General features: G+C 36.2%; 1 protein-coding gene across 2 annotated transcripts; it reads left to right on the top strand.

Annotated features, from left to right (window-relative positions):
* Nucleotides 1-13,251: 13,251 nt before the first annotated feature.
* LOC127797637 (uncharacterized) lies at nucleotides 13,252-24,967 on the top strand. 2 transcript variants are annotated; one of them, XM_052330715.1, is made up of 8 exons: nucleotides 13,252-13,525; nucleotides 19,765-19,797; nucleotides 19,873-19,963; nucleotides 21,228-21,343; nucleotides 21,623-21,682; nucleotides 21,758-21,823; nucleotides 24,345-24,544; nucleotides 24,638-24,967. In XM_052330715.1, the coding sequence occupies exons 3-7, from the start codon at nucleotides 19,879-19,881 to the stop codon at nucleotides 24,534-24,536; spliced, it is 519 nt and encodes a 172-aa protein (XP_052186675.1). In that variant the 5' UTR covers nucleotides 13,252-13,525; nucleotides 19,765-19,797; nucleotides 19,873-19,878; the 3' UTR covers nucleotides 24,537-24,544; nucleotides 24,638-24,967. The 2 variants fall into 2 exon arrangements, with proteins under 2 accessions (XP_052186675.1, XP_052186674.1); XM_052330714.1 differs by lacking the exon at nucleotides 19,765-19,797 and having other exon boundaries at nucleotides 13,254-13,525.
* Nucleotides 24,968-25,399: the final 432 nt, after the last annotated feature.

Genomic DNA, 25,399 nt, shown 5'->3' with positions numbered 1-25,399 from the left:
GATAAGAAAATATTAACAAAATACTTATTAAATGCTTTTAACACTAATAAACATAATATTTTTTCCTTTTTTGATATCCCCCACACAATAAGTGTCATACTGAACCAACATTTATTATTGTCAAAGTCAAAATTATTCCTTACAATTATCTAACAGTAATTTATATAAATAATTCTTAGAACAAGCTACTATGCTAATCGTATTTTTCTATAAAAATATTTGTAATTAAAAGTAACATTTAACGAAACAAATGAGTATACTAGATGTTTAAACACCATTGTTGAAAGGGTTGCGAGATCATCTTGCAATAACTATCCTAACATGAACTTTTATAATGATAGTATATAATATAATTAGTAACATTGTTAATAATCATAATTGACAACAAAAAAAAAACTTCCACTTATATATTTTCATAACTATGTTGTTGTCGATTTTATTTTCATAAAAAAAAAAAACGCCATTGGTGTTATTGGTAGTAATAGAGCGAGTCAGGGCATCAACTACACATTGCAAAAGTTGATCAAAAATTTCATTGGTGAAACATATGTAAGCACCCTCGCCCGGATATCCTAGCTGTCCGGACTACTCGAACGGGAGCGCCTACGGGAGGAGAAAAGAATGAGACACCAGACAAAGACCACCCCGACATGCATACACAAAAAATAAGAACAGCGGAAGCAAAGCTTAAGACATGCATGCACTATGGGTACTCCGCTAACACAGCGGTCACAAGATAAATAAATAAACACAAACTCCTGTGCCGACATACACAAGACTTGAGAAAACACCTGGCACAGTACGAAATAATAGAGTAAATTCTACTTAGACATCAGAGTGGATAGGGATTGACGAGACTGCCTGTACACCACACCGACTCTGCCGTTAAAGCTGACTCCCTTGCCATGGCTCACGCCGCCACTACCTGGAATGATGGAAAGCAAGGTGAGTTGAGAGACTCAACAAGCATAAAGAAAGAAAGGCTGAAGGCTGAACATAACCAGAAAACTCTCCCCAAAATAAACCCCCAGGTACACACAAGCCATGAGACACTACAACACAACAGCTCAATAGCATAACAAAATAAAAGCACATACAGGTCCTTGGGGCCCACATAAGACACTTGGCACCCAAGTCCTATACCAACCTGTCGCTGCCCTGAAAGGCAACAAATATCTCCACAAACCTGCGCGCGCTGTCCCAGGCCGGTATTTCCTGTCACCTGTATCCGTCGGTACTCCCGACAACCGAGCCATAGGCTCCCTCGGAACGGTACTCCCGTCCGAGAACTAAATACTACCAGTATCCATGCAATGCACATAAAAATGCAATGGCGTAGTGAGCATCAACGTGATACAAAGCGCCCATACATCCAGGCATCAGGCTATGCTCCGCCCACATAGTAAACCACACGCCATGCATATGCCGCGCTGGATGCAACCTAACGAATCTAGAATGTCCGTGTCCAAGCATACTCAATAAATGAATATCCCAACATGCATCCCGTACCCATGTGCATATCAAATCATGAACAGTAATACAAGGTATCTAATCATGCAGTAAATCACATACCGGCAGAGCTAGTCAGCAGTGTGTGGCACCGGTCAACGGCCAGTGACTAGGAGTATCCACCCGACGGTCCACATCAGGTCCGTACCATAGTCTACCCCAACGTCACCAACAACCGACCCCTGCCCCATTGCTCGATAGCTCTAACCGAACCATAAATAAATCTAAGAAAAACTATAAGTAAACCCAATAAAATCGTAAATAAACCCTCATGTCTAGGAACCTAGTCCCCAAATTGGTTCAGCATCATTCCCGAAAGGAGTGGGGGCGGTACAAACCCCCATAAGCTCACAACAAACAAAATTCTAGAAGTCTCGGATTTAAATTAAAACAAATGAATAATAATTTAACAAATAAAGTTAGGTGCCGAATTAAAGTAAGCGAGAGGATAAAGTACAGGAAATCATGGGGTCTTTCACGGGAAGTAAAGATTAGGAAGAGAGGGTTAAGAGCTTGCCTTTACACGGCCGTTTCCTCCATTTCTTGCATTCCCGCTGCGAAGTAAAACGTTTGTTGGTAATAAATAAAATCGCAGCTTTAATTAAATAAATCTACTGTGTAATATAATTAATTTAGCCGTTTAAAATCCCACGTAAGCACACCTCAAATAAAATCTCAATGAGTCTCATATTTATTTTAAATTAAATCATGCTAATAAAATCCTCGAAGCCAGCTTAATAAATTAAATTTAAATCAACAACTCAAAATTCCATAATTAATAAACGAGCCGAAACAGATGAAGGGAGGGTATAAAATACGAGAAATCACAGGGTTTCTCACGGGAATTAAAGAATACGAGGAAAGGATTAGGATCTTGCCTGAAATCGGCTGATTCTGACCTCACTCGAGCTCCCGATACAAATTAAATCATTTCCTAACAAATAACACAACCGGGACCCAAATTAATTAATTTTAATCGCGAAAAATTTATAATTTAAACACGTAATGCTTCTACTAATTTTTACCCACGTACCTGATCATTTCCTTTGCCGAAAAATCCCAAAATCCCTTTATTTTTCATATTTTTCCTCTTCTTTTATTTTCTTCTTTTTCTTCTTCTTCTTCTCTGGCTTCTCTCGCGCGCGCACTGTTCATCGTCTTCTTCACCGCGCCCTCTGCTCCTGCACTTTTCTTCTTCTTCTTCCTTTTCCTTCTTCTTCTTCTTCTTCTCCGCGCGACTGCTGCTCTTTCTTCTTCTTCCCCATGGCACCGCACCAGCTCGCGGCCACCTGCTCCTCGCGCAATCGCCTGCGCACAGCCGCCTGCCATGGATGGCCCTCGCTGCTCCAGCCGCTGCAGCCTTTGGCTGCTGCTTGCACGACTTCCTCGGTCGTCCTCACTCGCCATTAGCCGGCCATCGTTGCCAGCCATTGAAGCTTCCACCGGCGCCTCGAGCTTCAACATCGCAGCCATGGCCGCCTCACCAGCGCACGCACGCGGCTGCCGCTGCAACCGCCCGCCCTCGCCTGTCGCCACCGCGTCGCCCCGACCGTCGCGAGCCTGCTGCTCCACCTTCGTCGCTGCTGTAAGTTGCCCGGCTGCCATGGCCGAGCTTCACTCGAAGCTTCCATGGCTGCCACCACTCTCTCTCCCTCATTCCATCTCTCTTTCTCACTTTCTTCCTCTCCCTCTCGATCTCTCCCTCACTTGGCCGAGCGCAGCCACCTCCCTTTCTCCTCTGTTTCTCCATTCGACCAGAAGCTTCAAGAAGCTTCAATGAGACAAAAACAAATAAAAATATCAAATTTGGCCACTTTGCTTACTCCTTAAACACACGCGCACCGCCTCACTTATTAAACAAATTAATTAATTTAATTAATTTAATTTCATTTATTATGATTATGGTTATATTATTATTATTATTTTTTTTTTTTAGGATATTACAACATATGTAATATTGATCTAAATATTATAAATTATCACGAATCTTCCTCTTAACACCTTCTTTAGCCTATTTATCCTATAATAGAGTCTTTGATACCTTCTTTTTCCTCTAATACCTTTCTAAGCTCATCAAACATGATGTTCTAACATTAACACTCTATTTTTTATTTAGAGAAAGAAGCAAACTAAAAGTTTATTTTTGTAAGATGCATAAAGCGACAAGCTTTATGTCTGAGAGCTTGATATTGAAAAGAAACTTATGTTTTTGTTTAAAAATGAAGTAATATTGACTTGATCTAACTAATATGAAAATGCAAGAAACTTTAGTAATTTATGCATTATTTGTTAAATTAAATATGTAACCATCATATTTTGCATGTAAATATGTATTGTTTGTTATATTAAACTTTAGTAACCTAAAGAGAGACAATTCGACCATCATTGTCATCATTTATGCAAATGCTCATAATGCGGAATGCATTATATAAATTTTGCTTTTCTTTAATTTACATTACAATGGAGAGTAAACTAGAGGCTTTTTGTAGTTGACCAAATAAATTGGCCAAGATAACAAATAATGATAGAACAAAAATTTACCTCACTCAACCAAAGAAACGGGCCATGTTGTTTGGCCCTCTTGTCATTATCTATTAGATAGCAAATTTTTTATGCATAAATTTTGAAAAATTGACCATTATAAGAGATTTGGACTAGTATTATAAATTTTTAGGGTCTATTCTCTTTATTAATTTTAGATTTTCAATTTTTAGTTTTTTAAAATAGTGAAAACTCGTTTATTTTGCTATTTTTAAAAATAACAAAAAAATTATAAAAAAACTCAAAATAATAAAAAGTTATTTTAGTAGTTTTCAACCAAAAATAGAAAGTATGAGGTAATTTATTTATTTATTCGTATTTTATTTTTATAATGAAAAAAATGTTGCAATATCTATCAACTTTAAAATAATGTATATATTTCTTAATAATATATTAACATTAAATAGTTTTAATTTACTAAATAATCAAATTTAATGAATAAAATATTATTAAAATTTATTTTTAAAATTTCAAATAGAATGAGTTTTCTAATTTTCTCTTTTGATAAATAATTTTTCAAAATGATAAAATGTAATGCATTTTCTATTTTCTAAAATAAACTATCTAAATAGAAAATTAAAAATAAATTTAAAACTTAAAACTAAAAATTAAAACTCAAACATAACGTAGCCTTAAATTTATAGTATAAACGGCCAATAGTTAATAGAAGGTGTGCTAGTATAAAAATAGTTTTGCCTTAATTTGTTATTTTCATGGATATGCCAAAGTTAAAATATTTTTTTCATAAAAAATTTAAAATATATCTATATTTTATTAAAAATTTAACACCATTAGCAAAAGAGAATATAAGTAGGGGTATCTGTTCGGTTATAATCACTGAATCAACCGAAATTAACTAATTGAACCAAATCGACCGAACCGCTACACTAATCAAAATAATTGAAATAGAACTAATCAAATTTAGATTTGTGGTAATTGAACTGAAAATCTTACCAAAAAATCAAACTGAACCGAACCAATTAACACAATAACCGACCAAACTAAAATTGAAGAAATTGATCACTGAAAACCAACTATAATTGATCTACCGAACTGAAGAAACGGAACTAATCGAATTCAAATACAATAAACCGAAACTTCTTGTTGCTATCTCTAACTTTAAACTCATTAATTAATAATGACCTTATCTTTCTTAGTAATTTCTTCTTACGAAAAAATGGTATAAAAATCATACATATAAGTATTATCAAATACCATAAACAACACTATTGAACACATGCGACACATCCAAGAAGCAGATAATGAGCTAAAGAGCCAGAGGAAGATGAGCTAATGAACTAAACAATATGGTTTGTTTCAGACAACCAAACAAGTAATTAGAACTAAAATTCAACAATTATGCATAGCTTATCTTCCATAAGTCTAAAAGACCAACAAACCAAAATAAATTGACACATGAAAGTGGATACAAATACAAATGTATGTTGTATACACATGTAAAATTGATACAGAAAAATGCCACGTGAATACATCATCATTAAAATAAAATCCAATCTGACATAACCAGCAGGAAAACAAAATTCAAAAACAACATGATTGCTATCAGCTTACAAGTTACAACTATTACAAAAAATAACAAGCACCAACTCAATAGCGAAACATTCAGCAACTCCCAAAACATTTTGGCAACATCTAATACATAGAATTTATATCCTCAAAACAACATATTACTAATATCCAACCTCAAAACATGTATTACAAAAAATAACAAGCACCAAGCTCAAACAACTCACTGTGTAATGCTGATACACAGTTAGTGGCAAGGCTAGGAGTAGTCTCTCTTGATATTTGAATATTTATGCTTCAACATAGATATGACAGTTGTTGTACAGTATTTTACAGCTCTTAACATTTGAATGAACTAATAAGCTTGAAAAAAGTATTGCATGCATGCATGGCCGTTTCTTTCAAGTTTATGTTACGCAAATTAATAACAATAAGACAAAGAGTTATAAACAATAATTCACTTCTCGGGTAGTGAATGGAACCAGAAAGTAAGATTATTCGTTTGCCATCAATAGTAATAGCTCTATTATCGTGGGAAACCTCCATAGCAAACACACTATTAGATTGATTGTTAGTAGAAAGAGAGCAAAACAAAAGGTTAGACCATCTATCTTCGTTGCACAACTAACAAATAGAAAAATAATTGACTTGAAAATCTATATAAAACATAAGATAGTTGTTGTAGAACCTGATCCCCCATCGAGTGAGTGGCAGCCTTGAAAACCTACATAAAGACAACAATAACATCATCAAACACAAGGTAACACTACATATGCAGCCATATACATTTTTAGGATAAAAATATGCGTTCTAGAAATATATCAAGAAGTCATACCTGATGAACTACAATCCAATCAATTGAATCTGTTGGGGCAAAATCAAAAATACGTAACTCTAAGATACTACAATCGCCTTACTCCAATATATTTTAGCATTTATGATCTTTGGTTGTTTCCGAGTGAATTCACAGGAACAAAAACAATAGAAATAATGAAAAAGAAAATAAACAAGAGGATGATCCTTGCATATCTACTGCCTTATTCGTTTACATGGCCAAATTTCTTTCTCTTAGCAGCTACAACAACAGAGTAAAAAATACAATATTACTTACTTTCCTCATATAATGCAGAGAGAAGACAAAAAATGGAGGTGGGAGATTGGACCGAACTAAAATGATATAACAACTTGTGTGTAGGGGGGGACCGAACTAAAATGGCGTATATGCTTCATTTTGAATCTGTAAAATAATACAATAAACATATATTAAGTAATACATTTAATACATAAACATATATTGAAATACTGGAAGGCTCAAATTCTTTTACTTACAAATGTACAAGATCTTCAAAAATCTATAGGTGCGGGTTGTCAAAGATAACTTTTGTTAATTTTAAAAACAATACGTAAAATTAATTAAATAATTATGCACGTAACAAGTACTGGAATGTTTTTTAAAAAAATAAAATAAAATTGAGTTTACATTCTTAAAGTTGTTCAACATGATCCAAATTTTATTCAATACTCATTGGGATGGTAGATGACTGAAGCTAATCTTGCATACAAATCAAACTTTTAACCATTTTAGGAGATAAAGAACTCCTAAATGGATCAAATACTCAACCCCCAATGCTGAAAGTAGACTCGGACGTAACAATAGAAATAGAATTGCCCACACATCCTGAGCCATAAAAGATAGAATAAGAAACCAATGACAATTAACTTTCCACCAATTCACAATGTCAAAGTCATCAGTTTTCTCCTCGCACACTTCACTTAAATACTTATCCCATTTTAAAGGCACATTTGTAGACTAATTATTACTAGTTGACTTATGTTTTTTAAAACAAGTTTGGTCTACTAGATTTTTCTTTCTTGATATTTTCCACAACAGGTGGAGTAGATACTTGAGAGGCTCTCCTGCTTCACTTAAAGGTGCCAACTTTTTCTTATATTCTCCATACAAAGCATATACAATATTTTTAAGAACAAAATTGTAGCAAACCCTTTTTCACCCAGATACATTTCTTGAAGTTCATACTCCATAAATTTTAACTTGTGTATAAGATCAAACACCACAACAATGTAAAGTGGGTGATTTATTTTTTTCGAATCCCCTCAATATTTATCAATTTTTTCTTTCATTTTTTCAGCAATTTCACTTAATTCAAAATCGTTACCCTTATGCCACTCATGTAAGAGATAGTGAATGGTACTAATCTTATGAAAAAATGTGTTAGAGGTTGTAACACCCTGCTTTTCTCTTACCGAGCGTGTCACTATGCTGGGGCCCAAAATATATATAATTCATTTTTTCTTTCTTTCTCGGTACATAACTTAAACCTGAAGTACCGAGTCTCGAACAAAAACCCCCAACAAATCATTAAAAATGCAAAAACGATAATCGAAACCTGATATGGTACATAATCAAATCACTTTATTTATAATATAAGAATTCGTACCATAATTAACATCATATCCTCAATATTGAAATACATAAATACATGGAGATTCCATAATATTCTAACAAGGCTAAACATCAATAAAGCATAAGCTAAAATATATCCGAGTCAGCTCGCTAAATCCATCGGCTACGTCATCACGTGCCGTCATATCTCAACCTGCTCCTTGCCCTAACTGCAAGTCTAAAACTGGAACATGGAATGTTCCAGGGGCATAACCCATTAGAAGATGAAACTTCTAGTGAAGGTCCAAAACATATATACGAATGCATGATGCAATAATATGAACAACATTTGCTTTTAGTGTAACTTCCCTGGCCCGCAAGCCCGACTAGGAATCCTAGGCAAATCCCGAACTTCTGTAGGATAAGCCTAACATTATTCCCTCAACGCCCTTGGGGAATTACGGCTACACTCTGGGGGCGACATCCCATTTCCATGCACAAATATCAATATAACAATAATATCGTGTCATGCAAATATCACGACTTTCCATGCAATATGACAAAATTAATATTGCATTCATAAATAACATGCATATAAACAACCATCTCATAAACATCATATAGGATAGGATAACTCACAAACCATGTTTAGGATAAAATTACTCACCAAATCATACTTAGGATAGAACAACTCACCTTTTGAGATAAACTTGCATTTTCTCGAAAAGCGTGCATCGCCTCGATATGCGTGTACCACCTTGATTTTCGTGCCAACTCTCAAAAGTTGCACCAATCTCATCATCTCGATCACCTCAATCATAAAATAATATTTAATCACTAAATATCCTCAATATTCCATTTATTTCATTTTTCCTTCATTTTCTTTCATTTTTCCTTTCCGAAAATTTCAATAAATACCTCGAAACTATTTTCTCAAATCTAATTTCACAAAAATTCATTATAAGCTATGAAATTCAAGGAAAAAATACTAGATTTACCCAGATATTGCGTTTTCACGCAAAACGAGATTCTTTGATGATAAAACCGAGACATCGGGAATCCCAATTTCAAAACTTTTTGCACGGACCTTCATAAAATATTTTTCTCTATTTTTAAGCATTTTTTCCTAATTTTATAGCATAACACGCACCCGCACGCGCCCCAACATGCTAGGGCGAGTGGGCGCGCATGGAAGGAGGCGCGTGATTGGTATGCGCCGGTCGTCTTCTCCGGCCACGGCGACGCCGGCGATATGAGATAGCTCCACCACTCGAAAGCCTACCTCCAGTCAATCCGAATGGCACCACTTTGGGCTTCAAATGACAACCGGAGCACGGCCAACCGGCCGTTTGAAAGCTCGGTCAGGCAGACCGCCCCCCTTTTCCGGCGACCCTCGAACGACCATCAAACCTCAACCAAAATGGCTCATTTTTTCCAGAAATCTTCCTCTTCTCATGGGCAACAAAAGCCCCTTATTCTCATTGCCCAATTCGTTCGTTTAGCCCTTGATTTGAAGCTCCATTTCTCCCTATTTTCGGCCTTCATGAAACCTCTATTTATAGGCATCTTTGATGCCTCAAATGCCTTTGGCCGACCTACCCACGCCTCTTAGAGTCTCGACCTCCCTCAAATGGCCCTCGATCGAGCTTTATCCGACAGCAATTGCAAGTTGCAGGCGCACCAAAATCCAGCCAACTTTCGACCGTTTTTTCTTCAAAATTCGGCCACCACGATGGCTTTTGTCAGACATTCCTTTACAAAAGTTGCTCCCCAACCATTGCTCGTGTAGCCCTGGTGCTCCAGCTGGTCGTTCGACGACTTTCGATGGGTTGATCGAATCCTATGGCCAAACTTTGCTATTTTTGCACTTTGGCCCCTCCAAGTTTTGGCTATTATCACTTTAGCCCATTTCACTTAACTCCTGAACTTTTCAATATTTCCATTGAGTCCCTCAAGTCCTAAAACATTCATTTGAGCCTTGAGCATTCTGAAAAAATATCGTTTCGGCCTCCCTCTAGCAATTTCGAAAAACTGCACTTAGGCCGAATCTTTATTTTGGCCCTAAACCTCTTTGTTTCTTCCTGAAACCACTGAAGGGTTGTTCCTTATGAAAAATCGAAGCCCCATCAAGCTTCTTTTGACTTTCGGGAAGTCGTCTACAAAAATTCAGTATTGCAGCCTAATTGGCAGCTGCATTTTTGCTATACTGAAAACTGTTCCCGATTCAATTTCTTTCAACACCATAAATCCTATCTCGGGGTGCTTGATAATGCCACATCATTTTTCTTTGGCATCTCGTCTCCAGGGCACTCTCGGTAGTCGACTTGGTCAATTTTTCGGGCTATTCAGATACCAATTTTCTCTGAAATTCCATTTCTCAAATAAATTGATTCTTTTTAATTAACCCAAATTTTTCGAGTATTACAGAGGTGACATATGAGGAACTCAAAACCTGCAAAGTAAGCTCATAAAATTGTTACAATACTAACAAATATTATGACATTTGTCTAATCCTTTGGCTTAGGTCTCCCATCAATAGTAATAACTTGTTGCAACTCATTATTTCAATTACTACCACCACCAACAACAAGGTGGCATAAGGATTTTCTTAGTCTTGATGGGGATTGTCTAATGTTTCTAACCGCATCCCTAACTTTTGTTATAGGTCTTTCAACCCATGTTGCACAGTTAGATTTATTATATGAGGTACACACCTAATATGCAAATATATTGGCCATTCATAATGTTAACATCCCATTTTTTTTTTTTTTTTTTAAGTTACCCACAACAATATTATTTGAACTAGCATTATCTATTGTCAAAGTAAAAATTCTATCGAGTTTTCATCCCATTAGACATTTCTCAATTGCTACAACAATGACATTACCCTTGTGACTAAATATTGGATAAAATTTTAAGACTTTTTTCTTCAAGGTCCAATTATTGTTAATATAGTGGGCCGTTAAGCACATATAATTCATCATTTGAATGAAGGTCCAAGTGTCAATGGTTAAGCAAACTCTTTGACAATAATTTTTTAACTCATTAATCAATTTCAACCTCTCTTATTTGATTAACTCAAAACAGTCGCGAGAGATAATCTAGTGTAAAGGAATCAAAATTTTTGGACAAATACCATTAATGAACTGTTTAAACCCTTTACGCTTAATAAATTTGAAAGGCAGCTCATCTAGTATCACCATACAAGCTAAAGCCTTTTTAGTAAGGATTTGATCAAATTTCCAACTAATCAATGCACCTATACTCTCAATTTCTCTCACACCTCTTATTGAAGTTGTTTGCAAGTGTAATTGCATTTGACGGGTTTCCATAATATGATAGTGTTTTTTACAAGTTCTCATATGATTCCTTAAAGTCATGGTCCCAATTTTTTTGGGATCATAGTGGAACTCCCTAGAGCAATAGTTGTATCTCCTTTTAATCTGACTCTCTGAATTTGTAAACTTGGTAAAATGATCTCACACTTCTAATATATCTCTTATGTTTTTCTCTGTCTTTCCAAGTGATGTTGCATCTCCATCAACTTCTGGTTGGCTACATTGGCTTGGTGCTATTGGTGTAAGCCTTGAACTATCATCCATACTAAGGATGTTTGTGGTGTGGCTGATGTTTTCTTCTCTTGCCATCTAAAATTAGTACAATTGTAATTTAAAGAGTAAGTTTAAATATTTTATTGTGATTAAGTTACACTCTTTTGATTAAAAAGAAAAATTAAGGGGTTGTAATTAAAATTCTACCCATGTCCTAGTACTAACACTAGAATATGAGAAAATGACCATTTTTTATAGAACCACAACAAAAAAGATAGAGAAACACACACCAAATATATTATGACCATATAAAAACATAACAAAAAGGAAAAATGACCAAACCAAAATCTGAAAACAAGGAATGCATAATCAAGGAATTAATAGCAAATTCCATAAGGCATAATCAATAACAAATGATCACATACCAGATCAATAGGTCCCACGCCTTTAAGTCTGAGATAGCATTTCAGGTGAAAAATATCTCATGCAAGTTTACACTTCTATATACACATCCATAATTTCAATGTCAAACAGATAAAAGTAGTAGCAAACTACCCCATAATCATAGTCATAAGGAGACTTAAATTGATAAATTGAACCCAAAACTGGAGGCATGGAATAAACTCCATTTCCTTCCATGAAGAAGACCATTAATCATAATCATAAAAGGTTTTAAAATTAAAGGGTTGTAATTAAAATTCAAATGAAAACAAAGTCATACGAGAGGTAATATATAGACTATAATAAAGAACAAAGTATGACATAAACCCTAAAACATGATAGAATAATCAAAACATTAAGCCACTCGATCCAACCCATATACAGCTTTAAAAATATATAGACTAAAAAAATGCACCAATCTGGATAACAACAATAGTAGCACGAAACAAATTTGAACGAAAAAATAAAACCTAAACAAACAAGTCAGCAACATCAATCAAGAATAATGGCAACAACAAGAAGCAAGAAAGAGAACGATAGACCCCTTTGAGACAACAATGTTTTTGTAATTTAAAAGTCTCTAATTTGAGAAACCCTAAACCCTAAGATAAAAAAAATAAAATCGAAACTAACATATGTCGATCGTCGGCATGGGTCGATCATTGAAACACACAAGGGAATGAAGTATGTCAGCCCAGTTGTTGGTGTGGTGTGGGTCGATATCGTTGAAAAAATTGAAACTAACCAACGGTAACCGATTAGGATTTAGGATTAAGATTTCGGTTAGGAGTATGATGAAATGAGGCAATGAGCTTACTGATGGCGATGAACCAACGGTAGGATTTCTCTCGATTATGATTGATTTTTTTTCTTTCTTTCTCTCTCTCTATCTATCTCTCTCTCGATTCATCGAATGCTTGGATATGTGTGATTGTGAAACCTCGCCCGTTTGCTCAGTCTTTGGAATACACAGGTAATAAGAATTAAGGTTTATTCATGAAAAAATATCGTTTTATAAATAATCAAATGATGTCGTTTTACATGTTAATCGATTTGGTTTATTCGGTTATTTTGACTCAAAAAATTGATAATCAAACCAATAACCCTTATACAATTGACTGACCTATTGCATCGCCCTAAATATAAGAGTATATTCAGTTATAATTTTTTATATTTTAATTAACCCCAAATTTTTTATATTGGGGAAAAATGTCATTTGTGGAAAACCTGGTCAAAACTCGAATTTTCCACAAATCTGAACTTTCACAAAAGGGGACCTGGGGAAGAATCACAGGACCGAAAGCAAACGCAGCCCCGCCACTTAAGCTGACCAGTCTCAGATCGTCGAATTCTTTGCAGTTAGCGGCATCTTCAATTCGCGATTTAGAAAGCTTCTCTTCATTCGCGGTTCGGATTTTCGACGTTTTTTCGAATTTAATCTCATTCTTTGGAACAGAGAGAGCCAGTGAAGGAATCACTGATCGGAACTCGCCGTATGGGACAAGTCTTCCGAAAGCTCTTCGACGCCTTCTTCGGCAATTCCGAGATGAGGGTACATATATTCTATTTCTTCAGCCTTTCGTTTCAGTTGATTATGGATCGTTTCCAAGTTGGTTTCTGTTTAGTTGTTATAATAAGAATTCTGCCATAATTTTCTTTTGTAGGGTTGTCTTTTTCTTTTTTGTCGATTATCTTTTCGGGCAATAAGGCACTCATTCTATTACTCGTCTTATTTACCTGCTTAAAGAATCTACAGTCGTAGCAACTACTTGTTCTTGTTGTTGATTACAAAGTTGTTCAACTATTTGTGAGCTCAACGCCAATGGAACTTTTTAAGGGTGTGAGGGTATCTAGTGTAAATGTGCCTAAAAGGTCACAGGAAAAATAAAATCTACAAAAATAAAATAATTGCATTATAGATTGTAAACAAATATTACAATGTTTCAAATATGTGGGACATAAGCTTGAGTCACAGGTTTTACTTCTTTAGTAGCTGAATGGTGTTCAAAGAAAAGGTAGACTGTGCTCGTGTTGGACAATAAAAGAGACATCTGATTATGTTTTTATATACAAAAAAAAGGGTAGCTGCATGTAATAACAAAGAAAGAAACTAAGTGATGCTTAAGTTGTTCAAATCACTCCTCTACTTTACATTTACTCAAACTTCGTAAGATCTATATTATGATTTTCCCCAAACATATGGGTATGAATAAAAAAGAATAAAAATGATAGGAGTTACATATTCCTCACATTGCCTGAACAAGTCACTATTTCCAAATATTGAGTAGTGTTTTAGGAGTTTCAACATGTTTCACTAGAAATACTTGAATTTTAGGTTTTCAATAAATTTTTGTATCACATGAATGCTTCTATGGTATCATAGAAATGGTACAAAATATTCTTCATCGCGAGTGTTTAAAAAGAGTTTTAGGAAGAATAGAAAACTTGTATTCATCTCATGTATGCTGTCGCCTATATATACAAGAGACATCCTAATAATTCTCCTAAAAACTAGGAAAAAATTACAACCTTAATTAATAGGACTAGATTACAACATTATCTCTATATTTTACAGATTTACATATGAGATAAAAAATAGTATAATCTTGACTTATCTTCAGAAATATCTTCGGCTTCTTATCCCCTTATCTCAACCCATTGCTTAATCCTTTACTCGTTAACACTCCCCTTCAAGATTAAGAATGGATATCATCCATTTCAAGCTTGCTGGTCATCTTCTGAAATACTGTTGTAGGCAATCCTTTAGTGAGGACATCTACAAATTGTTCATGAAATGATATATATGGAGTACAAATTAAACCACTGTCAAGCTTTTTTTAATAAAATGTCTGTCTATTTCAATATGCTTGGTTCTATCATGTTGGACTGGGTTGTGGGCAACGCTTATCACCGACTTGTTGTCACAATAGAGTCTCATAGGTGTCACCAAGGCAATCTTCAAGTCATATAGTATAATTTTTAGCCAGAGCAACTCACAAACTCCTAGAGCCATAGATCTGAATCTTGTCTCTATACTTGACCGGGCCACCACACTTTGTTTCTTGCTTCTCCAAGTTACAAGATTGCCCCCTAGGAAAGTACAATAATCGGATGTAGATCTTCTGTCCACCACTGATCTTGCATAATCTGCATTAGTATAAGCTTCAAGTGTCATTCCTTGTCCCTTTTTAAACATAATTATTTTTCCCGGTGTTCCTTTCAAATAATGTAGGATTCTATAGACTGTCCTTATGTGAGATTCTTTTGGGTTGTGCATGAATTGGCTAACCACACCCACTGCATATGTGATATCTAGCCGAGTGTGGGCTAGGTAAATTAGCTTTCCTATTAGCCTTTGGTAGGCCCCTTTATCCCCAGGAACTTCCCCTAACTTGTGGTTGGGGTCAATTGGAGTTTTAGCAGCCTTACACCCTAGCAATCCAGTTTATGTTAGCAAGTCCACAACATACTTTTGTTGAGAGATAAAGATGCCTTCTTGTGAGTGTGCAACTTCTATGCTTGAGAAATACTTTAATCGTCCCAATTCCTTAATTTCAAACTCCTTGATTAGGCATTCTTTGAGTTTACTCATACATTTTTCATCATTTCTGGTCACAACAATATCATCCAAATATACAAGTAATACCGTTACTCCCCCTGTGGCCGAGTGATAATGAAGGGGGTATGGCCTCCTTGACTTTGTTTATACCCTAAAGTGAGCATCACATGAGCAAATCGGCCAAACCAAGCTCTAGGAGATTGTTTAAGGCCATATAAAGCTTTCTTTAATCGACACACAAACTGCCCTCGGGTTGTGGGACTATAACCAGGTGGTAGGTCCATGTAAACTTCCTCTTCTAGGTCCCCATGTAAGAAGGCATTTTTTTACATCACATTGAAGTAGTGGCCAGCCTAAGGTAGCAGCTAGAGACAAGAGAACTCAGACTGTATTTAGCTTTGCAACATGAGCAAAAGTGTCTAGGTAGTCAATGCTATAGACTTGAGTGTATCCCTTGGCCACTAGCCTTGCTTTATACCAATCTAGGGTCCCATCTAATTTGTACTTAATGGTGTACACCCACTTGCATCCTACCAGTTGTTTTCCTTTTGGTAATTGAACTAGCTCCCATGTTTTATTTTTTTCCAAGGCTGCCATCTTGACTTCCATAGCATTTCGCTAGTTCTCATCCCTTACAACTTCAGAAAAATGGTGGGGAGGGGAATAGTATGAAGGCTGGTTAGGAAGGCTTTGTGGGAGGTAGATAGTTTGGCATAGGAGAAGACCAGGTGTAAAGGGTGCTGGGTACAGGTCTTGGTTCCCTTTCTAAGGGCGATAAGTCCATTCAAGGTGTCACTAGGGGGAAATGCAAGGTCACTCTTAGCTTCAATGGGTTTTGTCGTAGATGTAGAAGAATAAAAAAAATGTGTACCTACTGGACTGACAAGAGGTCTGGTAGTGCTGGCAAGTTTAGGAGAGGAATTAGATTCCTGGTTGTGCATAGGGCTAGGAGCCAGCGTCTACCTCCTGGAGTAGACCTTGAGAGGAGGAATACTTGGGTGGGTCTCCTCTAGAATCTTGTTTGATGCAGTCTCTGTGTGAACCAGATCCAAAGGAGGTGTAGAATAAGGTGGAAATTCTAGATTAGGGAGACACACATATGGCTTCCTATCAAAAATGATTTGGTGATCAGAAGATTGATCAAAATAAGGAGAATTTTCCACAAAGGTGACATCAGTTGAGACTAGGAATTTCTTAGAAGGAGGGTGACAACACCTATAGCCTTTTTGGGTGGAGGAATAACCCACAAAGATGCACTTGAGAGCTCTAGGGTCTAGTTTGCCTCTATAAGGATTATGAACATGCACAAAGGAGACACACTCAAAAATCTTTGGTTTCCAATGACTAGAGATGTGAGTTTCAGGAAAATGTTTGTTTAAGAGTTGAATAGGGCTATAGGACTCGAGATTTTGTGAAGACAGTCTAGATGAGAGTAGTGGCAGTCAAAACAGCTTCTCCCCAATAATTTTTTAGAACATTACGGTGGGAAAGTAGTGCCCTAGTCACAGCCAATAGATGTCCATTTTTTTCTCTCGGCTACTCCATTTTATTGAGGGGTATATGGACAAGATGATTCATCGATGATCCCTTTTTGTTGACAAAATTGTGTGAAGGAATGGTTGAAAAAATCTTTGGCATTATCAGATCTTAGCCTCTTGATTGGCACTCCAAATTGAGTACTAATCATATTATAGAAGCTAGGAAAAATATTGCTTACTTCAAATTTATTTTTCATAAGAAACAACTACATTACCCTAGTACAATCATTTACAAATGTTATGAACCACTGTGCCCCAGAAATATTGGGAACAGGTGCAGGGCCCCAAACATCACTATAAATAAGAGTGAACGGAAGAGAAGTTCTTTTATGAGATGTAGAATAAGTCACCCTTTTGTGTTTAGCAAATTCGCAAATAGAGCAATGAAAATCTCTAATATCAACACTCCTAAATAAAGCTGGAAACATGACTTTAAGGGTAGAAAATGAAGGATGACCAAGACGATGGTGATGTAACCAAATCTGGTTTTTATTGGATTGCACCAAACAAGACACAAGGTTCACCTTGCCCTTGTTTTCCTGCCCACTTGATCCATCAAGGTAGTATAGGCCAGCCCTTGCTTTAGCAAGCCCAATCATCTTCTTCGACTCTTGTTCCTGAATTTTACAAAAGGTGGAGGAGAAGTTGGCACTGCAATTATTGTCTAGGACCAGTTTTTGAATGGAAATAAGGTTGGTGAATAGTTTAGGGACATGGAGAACATCCTTAAGAGTAAGATGTTTATTAAGAATAATGTCTCCTTGGCCAACAACAGTGGTTAAGGACCCATCAGCCAAGGTTATCTTTCTAGAACTTGAACAAGGGCTATAGGTAATGAAATAATGGGGTAAATGGGTCATATGATCCGTTGCCCCAGAATCAAGGATCCAAGAGTTAGATTGAGTTATTCCCGAAGCATGTAGGGTAAGAGAATGAGAGGACATACCTGTAAGTGCAAGAGAACATGTACCTTTTTCTTTCTTGTCAAGGGAGTTTAGAAAATTCCTTAACTTCTCAATTTATGTCCGGTTAAACTCCAAACCATCTCCCTGTTCTTGTGTTCTGCTAGTTTTTGCTCTCCTTGATGTTGGCTGCTGGCCATATAGGCTTGATTTTGGCCTCCCAGCTGTCCTCCTTTAGATGGTTTCCCATGTAGCTTCCAGCATGTCTCTATCATATGCCTTGGTTTTTTGCAAAAAGTACACCATAGAGAGTCTTGAGGATCTTTATCGCCTGCAGCCTTATCCCCGACAGTCTTCTTTTCTTCTTTAGGACCCTTCAATGCCACTAATGTTGATCTTTCCATTGGGACAGTGTCCAGCATTACTCCTCTTCGCCCTTCTTTAGCCCGAAGTAGAGAGATTACCTTATTTAGGGAAGGTAACTCCTCTTTACCAAGTATTTGAACTCTTACTGCATCAAACTCCATATTAAGACTAGCCAAGAAATCGTAGGTTCTCTCTCTCCACAAATCTTTTATGTAAGGCTGCATCTTCACTGCATTTCATCTTTAAGCATTGATAATGGTCCAATTCTTGCCATAGAGTTTGCAGCACATTAGAGTATTCAATGATAGATCTTACCCCTTGTTTAGTTGTTGCAATCTTAGTCCGAACCTCATAGATCTGTGCTGCATCTTTCACCTTAGAATAGGTGAGGTTGATAGCCTCCCAAGTATCTTTAGCAGTTGTTAAGAATATCACGGTATCACTTATCTCTGATACCATTGAATTTCATAGCCAAGACATCACTAAGGATTCATCCTCACCCCGTGCAACAAACATGGGATCTCCTTCCTTGGGACCTGTTCCTAAGAGGTGGCTCATCTTCCCTTTTCCCTTGAGAAAGGTTCGGATAAGCTAAGACCACTTTAGGTAGTTTCTTTCATTCAACCGGTAGGCTGCCTGGAGATTTTGTAATTCTCCCCCACTGCTTGTAGTGCTGGTTCCAGAGAATGGAACTTCTTAAGAGTTGCTCGTTTCAACTCCTTCTGGTATAGGATTGTTGTTGGAGACGGTAGACATCTTAGGAAGATCTTGGAAACACTTATCGGGTAAAGAAAGGGGGCCAAAACTGGCTGCAATCATTCAGAAAGAAAAAAACGGAATAGAAAGAAGGCCGGAATGGCACTGACTGTCAGAGTGAAAAAAAAAAAAAAAAACCAACAATGAAGGCCAAGAAAAAAGGCCCTTTAGATGGTTGGCTCTGATACCATGTTAAAAGAGAGTTTTAGGAAGAATAGAAAACTTGTATTCATCTCATGTATGGTGCCGGCTATATATACAAGAGACATCCTAATAATTCTCCTAAAAACTAGGAAAAGATTACAACCCTAATTAATAGGACTAGATTACAACATTATCTCTATATTTTACAGATTTACATATGAGATAAAAAATAGTATAATCTTGACTTATCTTCAGAAATATGTTCAACTTCTTATCCCCTTATCTCAACCCATTGCTTAATCCTTTACTCGTTGACAGCGAGGAACCATAATTGTTCATCTAATGCTTTTATCAAATAACTTGTGAGAAAAAGACATTTTGTTTTGTCCTCAAACCAAAAAAATGTGGAGACCTTCAAATTTTGCATTTGGCTTGTCTCTGTCATGCACATTTATTTATTGCTTTATCCTCTTTATTCTCATTTTCAGTATCATCATTGTTGATTAGCACCCATTTACACGTGCAGCATATTTTAAGCTGATTTGACATTGATATTCTGGTATGCACTACTATATATTGCTACTTAAGTGCGTGTGGGCTCTTGTGATTGTGATCAATATCTTAACTGATTTAGGTTGTAATGCTTGGCCTGGATGCTGCTGGTAAAACAACCATCTTGTACAAACTGCACATTGGAGAAGTTTTATCAACTGTTCCAACAATTGGTATGTCACTGGACTACAAGAAAGCTTTTACTACGATTTTGAGTTGTTGTACAGGTTGCCATGGTGTTCAACCTACCTGATTTACTTATACCATATATAAAGGTTACTTATCGCGAGGCTCATCAAGCAAAAATGTACAGTTTTTGCTGAAAGTTAACTGGTTGGAAAATATGAGAAAAAGAATATCTACAGTTCTCTAGAGGTCTAGCTTCTTATGTATCATGTAACATAATGGAATTGTATGTCCTTTTATTCCTTTAGGAAAGAATATTAAAGGACAAGACTCTGTAATTGGCCCGTGCTCGAGTAATGTTGCTTGAAACTCTTTTGTTGTTGCCTAAATGCAACAGTAAATTTGTAGCTACGGGTGAGTGTCTGTCATGAGCCTTGAGTCTTTGAGAGACTTGCGAAAAAGGAAGTGATAGCCTGGAGTGTCTTCCTTGCAAGCCCTTCGTTGCTTAAGTTAGTCTCCACGATAGAGTGTAGAAAAATAAGAAGATTGTAGTATGAGTAGAGTTTTTGTCCTGCCTTGTTTGGAGGAATCACCTCTTTTTTATAGAGGTCGAAGTTAACAGGTGGAAGAGCATCCACGTCTTTCGGATCATCTGTTTCAGATTTTCAGGCAGAGACATCGGAGGTGGGTTTGACATATTTTTGTTCCCGGGAGAGGGTTCTTAGGGGGTCTCCTAGGGGGCACTCGGGAGAGGCCTCTGGGAGAGTTTTCCAGGGACAATTTTGTCGGAAAGGCCTTCCAGGCTTCTCTTTTTGGGCTTCTTCCTCTTGGGCCTATCTTGGTCTTGGGCCACTTTCTTGGAGACAATATCTTTAAACAAGGGATTTTGAGCATGATGTCTTCCAATGATTGGTCAAACTGACACTGCTGCGGCATGTAGATTGTGAAACACCACAGAACTTTGTGATAAATATGTTTTTGGGAATGTAGTTATCCATATACTTTTTGGTCCTCTGTTGTTGGACTTCTGCCTTTGGTTGCCCAACTCTACCAGTTGCTTAAGCATGCTAAAATTTTTCAGTCTCTAGTTCCCATTTTTAGTTATAGTCACATTTTTTAGTTAGAGTTCCCATGCCTATTTATTAAAAGAGTACAGCTATGAAAGATAAGAGGATCTTGGTCAATACGAGTTTTCTTCTGCACAGAGGGGGTGTGATTATTGTCCCTTTTCTTGTGCATTGTCTGCACCAGTGTGCTTGAGGAAGACCTGAAATATAAGTTGCACTTACTTTTGTTTCTTCTCTTGTGTAGGTTTCAATGTGGAGAAAGTGCAGTATAAGAATGTGATATTCACTGTGTGGGATGTAGGAGGGCAAGAGAAATTAAGGCCGCTATGGCGGCATTACTTCAATAACACAGATGGACTGGTAAGGATTTAGTTTTCAGTGGTATATTGCTGATATTCTCTCTGGCTTTTCTTTCCTGGTTCCCCATTGTTGAATCAACAGATAACAACCCTTTTTTTATGAAGTTATACATATTGGTTTGTGTTCCAGTAGCCTTGTCACAATGTCAAGGGTTATGCTATTAATTTTGAGTGTTATTATTGAAAATTTTACACCCCTTCGTAACAAAACTCTTCTAATCTTAGATACAATAAGTATCAGCTTGCATATGTTAATGTGTTCCGTCTTCAATATTGTCAGATTTATGTTGTTGACTCTTTGGACCGAGAGAGAATTGAAAAAGCAAAAGAAGAGTTTCAGGTGATATATTCTAAATAGTTTTTGCCTCAGGGATCCAATGAGCATAATAATTCACTCCTTTTTTTCTTCTTTCAGGCAATCATAAGAGATCCATTTATGCTTAACAGTGTTATCCTGGTGTTTGCTAACAAGCAAGATTTGGTATGTTGCATTAGCATTTCCAGAATTTCTTTTGCTCATTAGTATTTCCAGATTGTTATCTCTACTTGTTTATGAACCAAAAGATTACGTGTGTGTATTTAGACCCTTCTAAGGAGAAAGCAGAACAGTTGTCCATGCTTGGAATGGTTTGAACTCAGGAGATCGAAACACAACCTTCAAAATACCCTGCCCCCCCCCCCCCCAAAAAAAAAACACCATCTCCAAAGAACTTAATTATATGGACGAAATTAATTTTTATGCTTGATGTTTAGTCATTTTTGCTTAAAAATTTGTTGTTTATTTTAATATTTTTTTGTTTTCTCGTGTTAACAACTGGATTATAGCAACAATAATAACAACACATCAAACCTTAATTCTATTAGGTGGGGTTTGCTACACGAAATCTGGCTCACCAATCATTTCTATTAGCCATAGTCTATCAACATTATATACAACATGGCTTGATAACAACGTATCAAGCCTTAATTCTACTAGGTGGGGTTTGCTACATGAAATCTAGCTCACCAATCATTTCTATCTATAGCCATAGTCTGTCAACATTATATACAACAGGGGTTGATATGCACATTGTATTCTATCAACATTTTAGCCTTCTCTCTCCAACCCATGTCATCTCTTTGAGTCACGTAATATTAATTTTTCTCCTAATCATCACAACCACCACTTCCATAGATTTTCTTGTCAAAATCCTGATATCTCAAGATCTAATCCTTAATCTATGATCTTTGACTAACTTCTTTACTCACATCTGTTCATGAAAATGCGAGGAACTAACACTATACTATAATATTACAATGCATCTTCAAGAGGGGTATGCACCAACAATTTTCTCATTTGACTAGAATTCATGATATTTGATCCAACAAGTTTTACATTGGCTGTCGACTACCTAACGCTACTCTCCTCCTTAATTCAGGCTTTGGACTGGTTTCAAATATAAATCCAAAGGTGATATGTATTGGCTAAAAATGAAATTTAGAATTATGAGTTGTACGGGCATCCTCAGGACTAAGACAGACTTTGATACCAATTCTTTCCCATTCCCAAATTGGAGAATAATAGAGAGGTTGGAGAAATAGTAGTTTTAATTCAACCATGAAGATATTTTGCTATTGTAGTATAACTATGTCTTTATACTCAATGCAATTAAGCTTTTCCCAGTCCTTTTTCTTCATCCTGCTCTGTAAATATCATATGTTATTTTGTCATGTTTTGTTTCTCCTTGCTCTGTGCTGAACTTATGGTCTTATTTTGTTTTTGTGTTGAATCAGTATCACATTCTTATTTATGATAAATGGAATACTAGTGCATGGTTTACGTATTAATCATCCACTGAATATGAGTGCCTTGATATAGCATTTATATCTAGCATTTGACATTGTATTAAATGCATTACTCATTGTCCTGTTTATCTTCCTTCTGCTTTGAATAGCAGATATTCAAAGGTTAGAATTTATTTTTCCATTTAATGTACTCAAGTCCTATGTATGCATCTATAATGGTCATAATCATTTGTGCTCTGATTTTATATATGTGTCCTTCCCTTTGATATGAATATACCACAAAAAAAAAAAAAAAACTGCAAAACATCTTTATTGTTGAGAAGAATCTCATAGGGAATTTAAAGTTAAAAAAAGGTCTTGTCCTTTATATAAGAGAGATCTGTATCAAAAGTGGCTGAACTCACCTTGTTGGAACCAATAAAACATTTTAATTTATCCCTAGGATCAAAATTAAAATGGATGAAAGGGCAGAGATTTAGTTTCTCTCCTAAATTTTTTTAGTTTTGTACCACTTGTTTTATAACCAGTCAACTAGAGACAAGTCACAAATAAATTATTCCAAGATGCCTAGGATTTTGACCTCACCAGAGACTACCTCCAGTAAATAATTATCATAGTACTCCAGATATCTTTCTATAAAGTATGTGCACACATTTCTTGTATTAATCTCTGCTTCAACTTTCCTTCCAAATGAGAGTCGACAAAATTCTCCATCTCTCCCCCCCGCCCCCCCTTCTCTCTCTCTCTCTCTTCAATAATTTGGATTCTTACACCACTATGCTTGATTTTGAAAAAGAGTGCATATCCTTATCTTCCATTTCTCTGCTAAACGTTACTGTATAGACTGATTTTGCCAACTTTTACTAACATTTGATTGAATACAATGTGGTATGGTTCTTGGAGCTTAGTGAAAACATATAGGTTAGTTACTTCTTGAGAGTAAGGACAACTAAACAGTTGCTTCTTGCTTTTTGCTTCAAGGATCCATATGATGGATCTCACAGCGTCTCTTGTTGAATATGAAATGATGATTTTTGCAAGAGCTTCATGCTGTAGGTTTCTGAATTCTTTGCTGAGAACATTATACATAACTGCCTGTACTCATTAAACTTGTATAGTACTATTTTCTTTCATGCTACCTGCTCATGGTTATTGTTCAATAGGATGACAAGCAGCCAGGTCCAAAGTGGTCTATTAATGATTTCCTTGTTATTCAGAGAGGGGCAATGACACCAATGGAAGTGTGTGAAGGACTGGGGCTTTACGATCTTAAGAACCGAAAATGGCACATACAAGGGACATGCGCTCTTAAAGGAGATGGCCTTTACGAGGGCCTCGACTGGTTAGCTAGCACTCTCAAGGAGTTAAAAGCCGCTGGATACACTTCAGTCGGCCCCTCATCTTTCTAATTAAGCAGGTCGAAACTTCTATTCCCTGCAGTTGATCTTCTTTAGATATTGGTAGATCATCTCCTTCCTTCCTACTAATTTCTTATTTCATTTTGCTACAGGCTCACCTCAGACACTGATGTTTGTGCAAAAGCTGAAGATCTGGCCATCTGCTACTTTAAGACATGTTGAACTCTAGGTGGTGGTTTTTGGTTGTGTTTGGAAGGGAGTTGGAAGTTCTTAGGACGCTTGCTTCTGGCCTTAATTGGGACCTTCATGTTTCAGCATCTTCAGTGTATATACTAGGACACAGCCGAACCATTTGGGGTTTATCCTTGCTTTGGATGTCCACTAGAATACTGATGCCAAGTTGTAATACGTAAAGGTGGACGAATGAGTTGTAACGTTGTATGGCACCTGAGCAAAATTTGATTCTCTGTTGTTGATACCAACTCCACGTTAAAATTTTGGAAGTATCTTCAATTATCTTCTGATTAATCCAAAATATCTAAATTAATTTTTTTTTAAGTGACTTAATATTTAAATCTTATCATAATATAATAGATGTTTATATTTTTATTAAATTTATATTACATATAATTTATAAGATTTTTATTTTTGTATTATAGTTACCATAACAGGTATTCAGGGTAATACTAACCATCGTTTCAAAGACAATAGGTAAAATGTATTATATTTTAAATTATTTAATTAATCAAAAAGTTGTATTTTTTGTAAAATTCAAATATATTTATTAACGTTGTTAAAATACAATAAGTAAAATTTGTTTCAAGATAGTTCAAGGTAAGGCATAACCAAGTAGAGAACAAGATGATTAAATGAGTGTTGGAGTATAACTAGTCACCTATTTGTATAATGAAAAT

The sequence above is a fragment of the Diospyros lotus genome, chromosome 3 (assembly GCF_014633365.1).
Source record: "Diospyros lotus cultivar Yz01 chromosome 3, ASM1463336v1, whole genome shotgun sequence".
Classification (NCBI taxonomy): domain Eukaryota; kingdom Viridiplantae; phylum Streptophyta; class Magnoliopsida; order Ericales; family Ebenaceae; genus Diospyros; species Diospyros lotus.
This window is presented reverse-complemented; position numbering and strand designations above follow the sequence as displayed.

Coding starts and splice junctions, on each gene's coding strand:
- LOC127797637 (XM_052330714.1), top strand. CDS start 13,469: ATGGGACAAGTCTTCCGAAAGCTCTTCGACGCCTTCTTCGGCAATTCC. Junction 19,964..21,227: donor ATCAACTGTTCCAACAATTG/GTATGTCACTGG, acceptor TCTCTTGTGTAG/GTTTCAATGTGGAGAAAGTG. Junction 21,683..21,757: donor AAGCAAAAGAAGAGTTTCAG/GTGATATATTCT, acceptor TTCTTCTTTCAG/GCAATCATAAGAGATCCATT.